We start from the raw sequence: 12,460 nt of genomic DNA, 5'->3' as shown, positions 1-12,460 counted from the left end.
TCGCATATGACCTGGCCTCTGCCTGAGTCGCAGCATCCTCCTGGCCAACAGCACCCCCATTTCGATGGAGAGGAGGATCTGTCTGGAGCGGTGCCCAACTCGTTCCTGGTATAGTGAGTAGCTGTCCCTCCTCTGCCCCTGGAGGGTTTTGAGGTGGACATGGGCCCCTCCTTGGGATGGTCAGACCCCCCGGGTTCCCCTCCTTCCCGCAGGCACCACCCCCCCCCCCTGTTTTTGCCGAGTCCCTCAGCCTGCCCCTCCTCTCCACATACACTGGTAGGACCTAGGTTTCCTGCTGGGACTCCCGTCTCAGTTTTTTTTATTTTTTCAGAATATTTTATTTTATTTATCTTTACTCACTTGCTGGCTAGTGTTCAGGGAAGAATTTTACTGGCGATCTACAAGCAACGATGCCGACTGGGGCTTCCTACTGGATAATCTAGATCCTTATGGTCCCCCCAGTCTGGCCTACAAGTGTGAGCAGGCTATAGTTCCGACCTAGGTCTAGCCATGACGGTGCCCCCTGGTCCGGAGGGGGACGAGCTTGCAAGCGGATGCCTTGCCGGGACACATCGCCCTGGAACGCCCAGAGTCACAGCGTACCCATCAGCTGGTAGCACCCCCACTCCGTCTGCCCGGAGCGGAGCCCACCCGGTCCATGGTATGGTGAGTAAATGTGCTGCTGGCCCTGCTGGCCTTGGGGGGATGTGGGCCCTCCCCTGGGGATAATGGGATTTGTGCCTCCCAAGTGATCCCCCTGGTCTACCCAGTACCCGGTCTGTGTGCCCTTCCCGCTCCCTGTCAATGCAGGGACTGTTTGTCTGGTGTGCTCTGGTGCTATTGGGGGGGGGGGTGGCATGGTACCTTGGGCCTGCTGGTCCCTGTTGTGGTTCCTGAGGCCTTCATGTGTCAGTCCCTAGCCGCATGTTGCGCTGTGGGCGCCGCCATCTTAGATGTGGGCTATGAGATTTTTTTCCCATAGACTTGTATGGGGCAGCCATTTTCCCTGCAGCTTCCTATTGTTTCCTCTTGGTGTCTATCATTGTGTAGCCCTGGTGCTATACTCGGCAGTGTTTCCCTATCAGGCGATTTCACTTCCTGTGTGGTCTTTTCCTGCTGCTGTGCCGAGGTCACTTCCTGCTTTTCTTTCAATGCTGGTAGATTCAGTGGGCTGTGTGTCTAAGGTGGTAAAGTAAAAACGAAAAACAAGGACCAAGAGAGGCCCCGAAAAGCGGGACTATATCGGCATGTGTATGGTTGTAGGGATACAGACACAACACCACTATATAAAAAAACATATTCATTTATTTTTGCAAAAGATAAAAAACAATTGTGACATCACATAACGACAGACATGTAATTTGATTAAAAAGTACATGGATCCGTGTGTAAAGAGATTGCTTGAAATCCATACAATATACCACACCAACGGATCTCAATGTATATGCAGTCTAACGGTCCCTGGAAAAGCCAACGCGTTTCGCAATTATAGCTTTGTCAGGGCACTACAAAGACCAGATAGATGCTGCACTGAAAAGATATAAGAAAATATACATTACAATCATAATTATTTGCATTAATACATAGTTCATTATAATGCTGACCTAAGGATAAGGCAGGCAGGATGAACAACACTTCCTTTGCAGGCACCGGGAACCCATTAAAGTGGACCAATATCAGTGGTGGGAAATATATTTCACATTATGAGCTAAATAAATGAGCCCCTTAACAAAAGTAAGGGCTAATTGTATTATATGATACCAGAAAAGGGCGTCTCCAAATATATATGGTAGATAATAGTGGCTTAGTTCCTTACTGGTCATAGAGAGAGACGTACCATCCACCATGGACTCTGTCTCTCAATCCTACATCAGTAGAACCATAAGAGCCAAAAGAAGCGTATTGGGACATCCTGTTGTTAGGGTATCATAAAACATACAGCCCGATAACTAGATAGAAAGATCCCACCTAAAGAAGATCCAAAAAGAGCATGTGTATAACGAGTGTAATAATGGAGAAATGGCTGACATGGAGGGGGAAGGAGAAAATCAACCTCCATCAAATTCCCCCCAAGAAACCTCACATACCTTGCCGCACAGTGTCTCCAGTGTATGCTGCCTCGCTCCTTCCGGTCATGTGACCGGCTTAAATAGGACGCCACCTCTGCCTAGAGCCAATCATGTCAGCCGCTGTATGGTCTTGGCCACCGTGCTGCAGCTCAGTTTCAGGGTCTTTGCAATATTCTCATAGCCTAGGCCATCTTTATGTAGAGCAACAATTCTTTTTTTTCAGATCCTCAGAGAGTCCTTTGCCATGAGGTGCCATGTTTAACTTCCAGTGACCAGTATGAGAGAGTGAGAGTGATGACACCAAATTAAACAAACCTGCTCCTCATTCACACCTGAGACTTGTAGCACTAATGAGTCACATGACACCGGGGAGGGAAAATGGTTAATAGGCCCAATTTGGACATTTTCACTTAGGGGTGTACTCACTTTTGTTGCCAGCGGTTTAGACATTAATGGCTGTGTGTTGAGTTATTTTGAGGGGACAGCAAATTTACACTGTTATACAAGCTGTACACTCACTACTTTACATTGTAGCAAAGGGTCATTTCTTCAGTGTTGTCACATGATAAGATATAATAAAATATTTACAAAAATGTGAGGGGTGTACTCACTTTTGTGAGATACTGTACATATACACTGTGTGTGCGTATATGTGTGTGTATATATATATTTCAGTAAAACTATGGAACTGATAAAGGTTTTGTCCAGGCATGCCTTAGATGGATTATCCACTTCAGTAGGTGCTCATTTGCCAGTAGTTTACTATGTAAGCCTTTTATCTGGCCTGATCTACAATTTCAAATACTTAGGAGAATGAATGTTTTCTTTTTCTAATCATTAATCTTTCATGTAGCAGCACTGAAAAGTCACAATGGTGACATTTTAAAACACACACTGCAATACAATCCAAAATGTTCCTCCATGTTTGGATAGCTTTTTTTTTCAGGTCTGCTGATTCTGTCCCATGTTCCAAAAACATTCTGGTAGGTTATTTTGCTCCTGCCTAAAATGATCCTTTGTACATGACTCTATTTTGCCATGGACTGTTGTTTATGATTCCATATACTTTGAAAATGATCAAAAAAAATCCACACTCCTTTCTGCCTTTAAAGGGGTTGTAAAGGCAGTACTAACAATCACTGCCAGCTCCTCTGCTAGGATAAAAGGTACTATACAGTGTAAGTCGTTTTTTAAAATTCTTCTTCTAAATACCTTTTTTCTCCTTGCCGATCACCAGTTACGTAACCGCCCACCAGGCACTTTTTCTGATGTATGCACTACAGAGGGAGGGGCTGAGATCTCCCTCTGACGTCTGCTGAGCAGTCATGTGACCACCAATCAGCGAGGTTAAATAAGATATTTAGAAGAAGAATTGTAAAAAAAATTACATACTGTATAGTATATTTTATCCTAGCATAGGGTCTGGCAGTGATTGTGAGAAGTAATTTTACTACTGCGCAGAAAAATGATAGAAGGGGAGGGGCGGCTCACACACAAGAGCTGACGGGGAGAGAAGGGAGAGAGGAGTGCTGCGCGATGACAGAGGCACGTACACTGACCACGGTATTCAGGGCTCAGCAGCCATGATTACCGTGGTCAGGACACAGAAACTGTCAGGATCCACCAGGTTTTTTACAGTTTAGAAAAGGAAATCAGATGGAAATAAACCGCTTGTTTGTTTCCATCTGATCCTAGCCGATCCGTCAGACGGATAAAACCAGCCATCTGGTTTTTGTGGGCAAGATCGGATGGCAGCGGGTGTCAGTGGACAAGTCTGCTGACATCCGCTGCTCCATAGGGGAGACTGGAGGGTCTGATGAGGTCCACCTGGAAAACTGACAGGTGGACCTGATCAGACAGCCAGTGTGAAAGGACCCTTACACTGAAATGTTCCAGTATGTTATGAAAGCCCCATGTGTAAAGCAAGCTTATCTGAATGCTACAAGCACCCTTTACAGACCCTAGAAAACAAGCAGATTGTCATTTACTGTAAAACAGATACTGTGAATTTTAATAGCTGATTGCTGTACTGATGGAGTTCTAATTTACCACCTGAATTAATTTTGAGCCTCAGTTTACACTAGATGCGGAGGAAATTCACAGCGAATTCGCTGCGAATTCTGCAAAATCAAAACTGCAACCCGTTCATGCAAACCAATTGCGGAGTGTATGTTGAGTTAACGGTACCCCAAAATCAGTTTGCAAAACTCAGTGCGATTTGTAGAATCGGATCCCATAAGTATGAACACCCATCCGATTCTGGTGGTGCAAAAAAGGCTGCTGCACGATTTAGGTGTGAATGTGGTACGATTTGAGCCATACAAATCCATAAATCGCACCCCAGAAACAATGCATTTAATTCCCACAGGAATGTGCTGTGATTCCTGTGCAGGTTACATGCAGTGTCCTGCACCACATGAATGTGAACCCGTGTTTAAGAAGTTGTGGACATTGGGCATGATGCTCACAGGTGAAAATACTTTGTTAAAGTACACAGGCTTTCATGCCCTGTCCTTCTTCCATGTTGTGGCTCCCTTCTGCAACACTTGTTGGCTATTCCCCACTGTCAAAATGACAGCCAGGATTTGCTGTGTTATACAGAAACTATTATAGGCACTGCTGTCAAAAAATGGCCTTTCTAAACAGCATTTTAAAAGGTTTCATAGATACAAGTGTGTGTGTGTTTTTATTTTATTTTGTCAGGAAATGGGATCCTATTTAACTTCTTATTAACCTTTCAGCTAATTACCTCTTTCCCGTTCTCCCCTAAGGCAATAGACTTTCTATTAGATTGCACGTTTTTGGTGCATTTTCTGAAAGCACATCAAAAGTCCTGCATTCTGTGTCTTTGGTGCACTTTTAGACTACACGCCAAACACACGATCTAATAGAAAGTCCATGGGAAACGGAGGGTACATCAGTGTGAAATGGTCCTTGGCTATCATTTTTCCTTCTGTTTTTTTTTTTTGTTTGCTTTTCTTTTTGTTTAATTTTTATTTTAACCAGAAGAGTCGGTTCACACTGGGGCGGCACGACTCTGTACTACTTCGGTGGCGACTTGTGCATTCCCATGCACCACGACTTTGGAGCGACTTGCAAGGACTTCACATAATTGAAGTCTATGCAAGTTGCTCCGAGGTAGGCCCGAAGTAGTACAGGACCCTTTTTCTAAGTCGGAGCGACTTGTGTCGCTCCTATTAGAACGGGTCCTGTAGCAGTCAATGGACCGCGAGGGAGCGCGACTCGTCAGGCTGACAAGTTGCCTGACAAGTCGCGCTGGTGTACTATTTAAAAAATGTTTTTGTTTTGTTTAATTTTTATTAGTACCATATAAAAATGTGTGCACACCCCATTTGGCCACAGCGACAGCAGTGTGGAATAGCTCTTAGATAGCATTTTCCTTCTGTTTTTATTTATTTTTTGTTTATTTTTATTTTATTAGCCATTAAAATTTTTACTTAGGCTGCATTCACATGTCAGCTTATAATCGCGGGCAGAACCGCCGCGGTTCTGCCCGCGATGGAGAATTTATTGCAAATCGCGGGACGCCTAGCGTTGCCCGTTGATTTGCAATAGCCCCCCAAACGCCGAGCGATGTTGCCGCAATACGCTCCAAAAAAGTACAAGAGCTTCTTTGGAGCGTATTGCGTCCCGCGATTTTGTTTGCGCGATGTTGCCGCGATTCGGCGGGCGTAAATCGCGGCAACATCGCTCGGCGTTTGGGGGGCTATTGCAAATCAACGGGCAACGCTAGGCGTCCCGCGATTTGCAATAAATCTCCGAATCGCGGGCGGAACCGCGGCGGTTCTGCCCGCGATTATAAGCTGACATGTGAATGCAGCCTTACCATATAACAGACACCATATAAAAAGCACATTAGAAAAAATGTGAATTTCCTCTGTAAATAACCTTTTTTGGACAAACAGTTCTATACAATAAAGTAATTGTAAAAATTGCTCTGGTCCAAGTTTTTAAACATGATCTGCCTAAATTTTAAGTAGTAAAAAAATGTTGGTCTGATAGTTTGCTGTATCTGTAGGCCTTACAGACAATATAAGTAACTATTTTCTGTTCTTAGACACACTATAACATCAAGTCTATCCAGTATAAGTACAAGAATCCATCAGCTGATCTCTGCACTCGTGTGAAGGCAGTGCGGTAAGTGTCATGCTATGAACTTTCATATATTTTGTGTGGGTAATTCAAATCTTGTCCCCCTATATGTCTATGACAGAAGTAAAATACGGTCATCAAATTTGCACATTTGAGGTTTTTGTTTAGCCATTTGGACCTCTATGAAAGCAGACATTTTAGCAGTGCTGCGGTTGTTGATTGTACAGATATCAATTGTTCTTTCACCCTGCTTTTCATGTACTTTCTGTTAATGTTTGAAGTGGCAGTACAATTTTCTGCTAATTTCAATACATTGATAACCTTTTTGTGACCACAGTACCGTGTATAATTTTCATATGAGGTCAATAAACAGTTTAAAAAGAAAAAGAACTATGATATGCATCTAAAGCTTCACGTTTTAAGTCTCTTCCCAATGAAAATTAATCTTTACTGTGCAATGTACATAAAGTGTATATCTAGCCAAGTTTAGATTGGAAAATAATTAAAACCCAACTTAGAAACACAATACAAAGAAGGGGTAAGGCTGGCCATACATTTAATCTTTTTTTTTTTTTTTTTATTCAACCAACATGAAAAAATAAGACCCCATCCACATCGAATTCTTCCCACTGAGTTATTGTATTCTGACAATGGAGAGACTTCTCCACCTTCAGAACACATTGATCAGTGCTGCAGGCTATAGCTGGCAGCACTAATGGATAGAGAAAAACCCGTGGGTGGTTGTACAGAAGTCCATCAGTAGATATTCAGAAGTCAATTGGTAAATTGACTCCTGTACAACCACCCTGCCAATACATGGATCAAAACTCAGCCAGTCCCTGCTAAACTGGAAAACTTTCATTCCATGTATGGTTGGATTAAATCTCTGTAAAACAAGGGGAAATTGCCTCTTAAACTATTGTCACTTAAAGCGGTTGTACACCACGACAGTAAGAAGAAAATAAACTTTGCCCTGCAGTTGGCAATTATGCAATTGCGTAATGTGCTAGTATGCCTACTTACCTTAGTTTGAATACCTCCAGCGGTGCGCTGTCACCGCTGACATGGCTTCAATTTCCCCCCCCCTGTCTTCTTTACAGCTTTGCGGGCCCTGGCTGTTTAAGTGGTTAGGGCCACGATGACGTCACTTTCACGCATGCGCGTAGGAGCCCTAGGCTTTGATATGGAGCTCTAAAGGTCCAGCTCGGTATGCCGAATCTTCAGAGCACATGCAGCCGGTGATGTCACCAGCTGCATCCATTGTGATTGTCTCCTAAATGGTGCACATTTGATATACTCATTTTACCTACAGGTAAGCCTTATAATAGGCTTACCTGTAGGTAAAAATCACACAGCGGACTTTACTACTGTTTTAACCACTTGCCGACAGCCCCAGCCAGGCAAAGTGACGTATATATACGTCACTAGCCTGTGACCGGCTTGTGAGCCAATAGCGGGCGCGCGCGCCCGCCCGCCCCGGCTCGTTCACTGAGGAGTCCGTGCATGTGACCGGCGGACCCGATGTCCGCCGGTCACACTGCGATCGTCAGTAGAGAGGGAGAAAAGCAGGCGGCTGATGTAAACAAGCCGCCTGTCATTCTCCCCTGTGTAAAAATGGAGATCAGACGGTTCTACTAGTTAGAACCGTTGATCTCTGTTTTTACAGTAGTAGCCATGTCCCATCACAGTTAGAAGCACGCCCCTAGGGACACACTTAACCCCTCCCTCTCCAATACAGCTAACCCCTTCCTTGCCAGTGTCATTTTTACAGTAACAGTGCATATGTATAGCACTAATTACTGCAGTAATGTCACTGGTAACCCCAAAAGTGTCAAAAATGTCAGTCAAGGGTCCAATCTGTGCGCCGCAATGTCGCAGTCCCGCAAAAAAAAATTGCAGATCGCCGCCATTACTCGTTAAAAAAAAAAAACACCAAAAATGACAAAAATCTTTCCCTTTGTTAGTAAACGCGATAACTTTTGCGCAAACCAATCAAAATACGCTTTTTGCGATTTTTTTTTTTTTTTACCAAAAATATGTAGCAGAAAACAAACTGGCCTAAAATGTTAAAAAATTTTGATTTTTTTACATTTTTTTGGGGGGAATTTCATATAAAAAAAATGTGAAAAATATTATTTTTGCAAAATTTACACGTTTTTTTTGTTTATAGCGCATGATCACAAAATCGCACAGGTGATCAAATACCACCAAAAGAAAGCTCTGTTTGTGGGGAAAAAAAGGACATGAAATTCGTTTAGGTACAGCGTCGCACGACCGCACAATTGTCCGTTAAAGTCACGCAGTAAAAAATCGCAAAAAAAAACCCTGGTCAGGAAGGGGGTAAAATCTTCCGGGGCTTAAGTGGTTAAACAGATGTACCCATTGCAAAATTTCCTCTTGACTCTTGTTCCAGTGATAATGACAATTTGCATGTATGTGTCCCCAGCGGGAACACATACAGGAATATAAAAAACCTGGCATGGATACATTTCTTCCTTATTCAATCCACAGACAAAAAAAAATTACAAAATTGGACTGTGGTGCACTTTAAAATGTATTTTCTGTCTGTTGTCTTTGAAGCACTTTTTATTTTTTTTCGTAAAGCTAACATCATCTGATATCCTGCATAGTAATATTAAACATGGCCTGTCATCAAAATGCTTGTTTTTCTTATGTAATGCTGTTCTAGTTTTTGCATGATTCAGATATTTTTAAAAAGCAGACTATTTATATAACTTCTTTCCTCCCCGATGACCTACACATCACAGATGCTGCAAAAGTGTCAGCAGGGCCACATATAAAAACAAAGGCAACTGAACAAAAGCAGGACTGGCCCTTAATGCATGGAATACATTAGGATAAAAAGCCTTCTGACTTTACAACTCCTTTAAGTGCATAATATTTTTCCACTGGTCTTCCTAAAAGAATTAGTAAAGTGGTTTAACTTTACAGCATCTACCAAGACTAACCTATCACTTTTAAATTTAAAAGTAGTTCTAAACCTAAACCATCATTTTTATGTGTGAGTATGGGAATGGACTCCAAAATTAAGTAATAAATGAAAGTGTTAAAAATTTGTTTTTATAATACCTTTTATTCCTTCTTTAGGTAGGGGTCACTATACTGCTTCTATGTATTTTCAGCCCGGGCGTTAGGTGGGACCAGCCTGCCCTGCTGAGAAAGGTAATGAGGAGCTGCTGTCAATCACTCTTACCCACCCTATCAGGCTCCCAGCTGCCTACGTCACCAGCAGCAGCACCTGATAGGGCAGGTAAGGGTGTTTGATTGACTTTGTCCCCTCCCACCCATCGCCCCGGGCTGTTTGGATCTAACGAGGAAAGGTAGAGTAGGCCGTATACATAACTTTTAGACCATGCGCACATGGTGTGGCAACACTGCAGAGGGTAGATGACCCTGCAGATTGTTGCAACCACTAACAGCCGCTAGAGGTCACTGGCAGAATCAACAGGTATTTTTATTGAGAATGAATTTATTTAAAAAAAAAAAAATATATATATATATATATATATATATATATATATATATATATATAATTATTTAGAATTTTTTTACACAGCCTATACAGGCTTTTTTTATTAGGTTTAACCACCTCCCACCCGGGCCATAGTACATATACGGCCGGGTGGGAGTCTCGTCTTTCTGAATGGACGTTCCGGAACGTCCTTCAGAAGGAGAGAGATCGCGCCGCCGCGGGCACGCGCAGCGGCGCGATCTCGATGTGCCTGTGTCCCTAGGACACAGAGCAACATCATTCGGCAGGAGGGCCCTGTGATTGGCCCTCCTGATCACATGACGGCTGTGTCCAATCACAGCCGTCATGTAATGTAAATAGAGCCGTTGTAACGGCTTCGATCTCTTCTCCTCCTGACAGATCCTGTCAGTGAGGAGAAGAGAAGAGGATCGGTGCTGCTGCTGGGGTGATCAGTGAGTATTTCTAATTACTCACTGATCACAGGGGGGGGTCTGTGCTGGTAATCAGATGATTGATTACCAGTACAGCCTTGGGGGGGGGGGAGGGGTGCCACTAAGCCACCAGGGCATGACCACCAGGGATGCCCACCATGGCCACCAGGAATGGCAAGCAGGGCTCAGAGAGCCCCCCAGTGCCCTCCCTATCAGTGTTGCCCACCAATGCCATCTATCAGTGCTGCCCACCAGTGCCATTATTGCCATCTATCAGTGCCGCCCACCAGTGCCCATTACTGCCCACCAGTGCCGCCTATCAGTGCCCATCAGTGCCCCCCATCAGTGCCGATCAGTGCCCCCCATCAGTGTCGATCATTGCCGCCCAACAGTGCCACCTATCAGTGCCCATCAGTGCCTATCAGTGCCGCCAATCAGTGCTGCCTATCAGTGCCCATCAGCGCTGCCTATCAGTGCCCACCAATGCTGCATATCAGTGCTATCTATCAGTGCCACGTATCAGTGCCCATCAGTGCTGCATATCAGTGCTACCTATCAGTGCTGCATATCAGTGCCACCCCATCAGTGCCTGTCAGTGCGGCATCATCAGTGCTCATCAGTGCAGGAAAAAACATATCTATTTACAAAATTTTATAACCTAAACAAAAAAACTTTTTTTTTTTTTTCAAACTTTTCAGTCTTTTTTTATTTGTGCACCAAAAAAGAAAAAACCTGACGGTGATCAAATACCACCAAAAGAAAGCTCTATTTGTGGGGAAAAAATGACACAAATTTGGTTTAGGTACAGTGTTGCATGACCGCGCAATTGTCATTCAAATTGCAACAGCGCTAAAAGCTGAAAATTGGTCTGGGAAGGAAGGGGGTTTAAGTGCCCAGTATTGAGGTAGTTAAAGACACTATAAAGGGATTGTAAAGTCTCAAAGGTTTTCTCCCTGCTTTCTATTCTTTGCTGCAGCACCCTCCCAGACCCCCCCCCCCCCCCCATTTTTTTCTTACCTGAGTCCATTCGTTCCAGCGCCATGCACGAGTCCTGCGGCCCCAGCCGCTGACTCTCCTCTCATTGGACAGATTGATAGCAGCAGGAGCCATTGGCTCCTATTGCTGTCAATCAAATCCAATGACACGGGACGGGGCCCTCGTCAATGGACGCAGCAGCAGGACTCGGGAGCACGTCCACATGGGTGCCCCCAGGGAAAGTGGCTTTTCTTGGGGGCATCCAATGAAGAGGAGCAGCAAGGAGCGCCTCCCGGGCACCCCAGAAGAGGAGGATCTGGGCTGCTCTGTGCAAAACCCTTGCACAGAGCAGGTAAGTAAAACATGTTTGTTATTATTTTTATTTAAAAATATCCGAACCTTTACAAACCCTTAAATTGATGTTAACAGAATAATGGGAAGGATCTCACATTTTAGCTAGTAGTAAAAGCATTAAAGAAAGCTGCAATCTTGATAGGTTGAGACCTGTTTCTTTACTTTTTACACAGTCCTTAGCACAAGGTCATATTTGTTTTCTTATTTCCGGACAGGATCCCTGCAGACCTGCACAAGTGGGCAGTTAAGATTCTTTCTGAAGCCAGAGAAACGGATCCATAGGCTTTATCCTGGTATTTCTGAAGCTGAGAACCACTTGACCTGCCAAGGAGTAAAAGAGAAGTAAAATTGGCTGGTCTTAGCTGGGAAGAAATTTCACAGAGAATGATGGGCAGTCATGTATTAGCTTTTCCTCAAAAGTATAATTTCTCCGACTGCTGATGGATGAATGAAACCTAAGTGCAGTAAAGATGTAGTTCTGTTTTCTACAGAAAAATACACTCTTGCACAGAGATTTTGCAGCAAGTTTGACAGTTGTTTTGTTCCATTAATGACTGTTTTGGGCACTCTGAGCATTTTTCTTGGCCTCTTAGGGTAGCCAGGTACAATCTATCCCTCAGCTGATTTTCGCAAGCGGAATCAGACACATTGCTTGGATGGATCAGGTCACATAAGGCACCCTTAATTGCCCCATTTTTTATTTTATTTTATATGTTTATAGAGTACTACAAATGAAATGTATGTATATTATACCACTTTATGAAGACGTGTCTACTAGATTTTGTTTTTATAGCAAAAAAAGAAAATAATTATACATCTTACAAAAATAAGTTCAATGCATTCTAATAAAATACATGCAATACCCTTTAGTCTTATGATTACTTGCCTTGTATTGAAAAGGTTAAATTAGGAGTAATTTGTGGACATTCAAATATTTTATGACAGATGTGTTAGTGCCGGTTCACACTGATCCGACTTGTCAGGCGACTTGGTTGCCTGACATGTAGCTTCCAATGCTTCGCAAT

General features: G+C 43.6%; 1 protein-coding gene across 3 annotated transcripts in view; it reads left to right on the top strand.

The window, feature by feature from the left end:
• Window positions 1–12,005, top strand: part of ACD (ACD shelterin complex subunit and telomerase recruitment factor) — a 67,898-nt gene extending 55,893 nt beyond the window's left edge. For all 3 annotated transcript variants that reach the window (XM_082258069.1, XM_082258070.1, XM_082258071.1), the window contains 2 exons: window positions 6,148–6,227; window positions 11,651–12,005. In XM_082258069.1, the coding sequence (XP_082114195.1) occupies window positions 6,148–6,227; window positions 11,651–11,717 (147 nt within the window). In that variant the 3' untranslated portion in view covers window positions 11,718–12,005. The remainder of the gene's footprint in view (window positions 1–6,147; window positions 6,228–11,650) is intronic.
• Window positions 12,006–12,460: the final 455 nt, after the last annotated feature.

The sequence above is a fragment of the Pelophylax lessonae genome (assembly GCF_965119305.1).
Source record: "Pelophylax lessonae genome assembly, chromosome: 5".
Lineage (NCBI taxonomy): Eukaryota > Metazoa > Chordata > Amphibia > Anura > Ranidae > Pelophylax > Pelophylax lessonae.
This window is presented reverse-complemented; position numbering and strand designations above follow the sequence as displayed.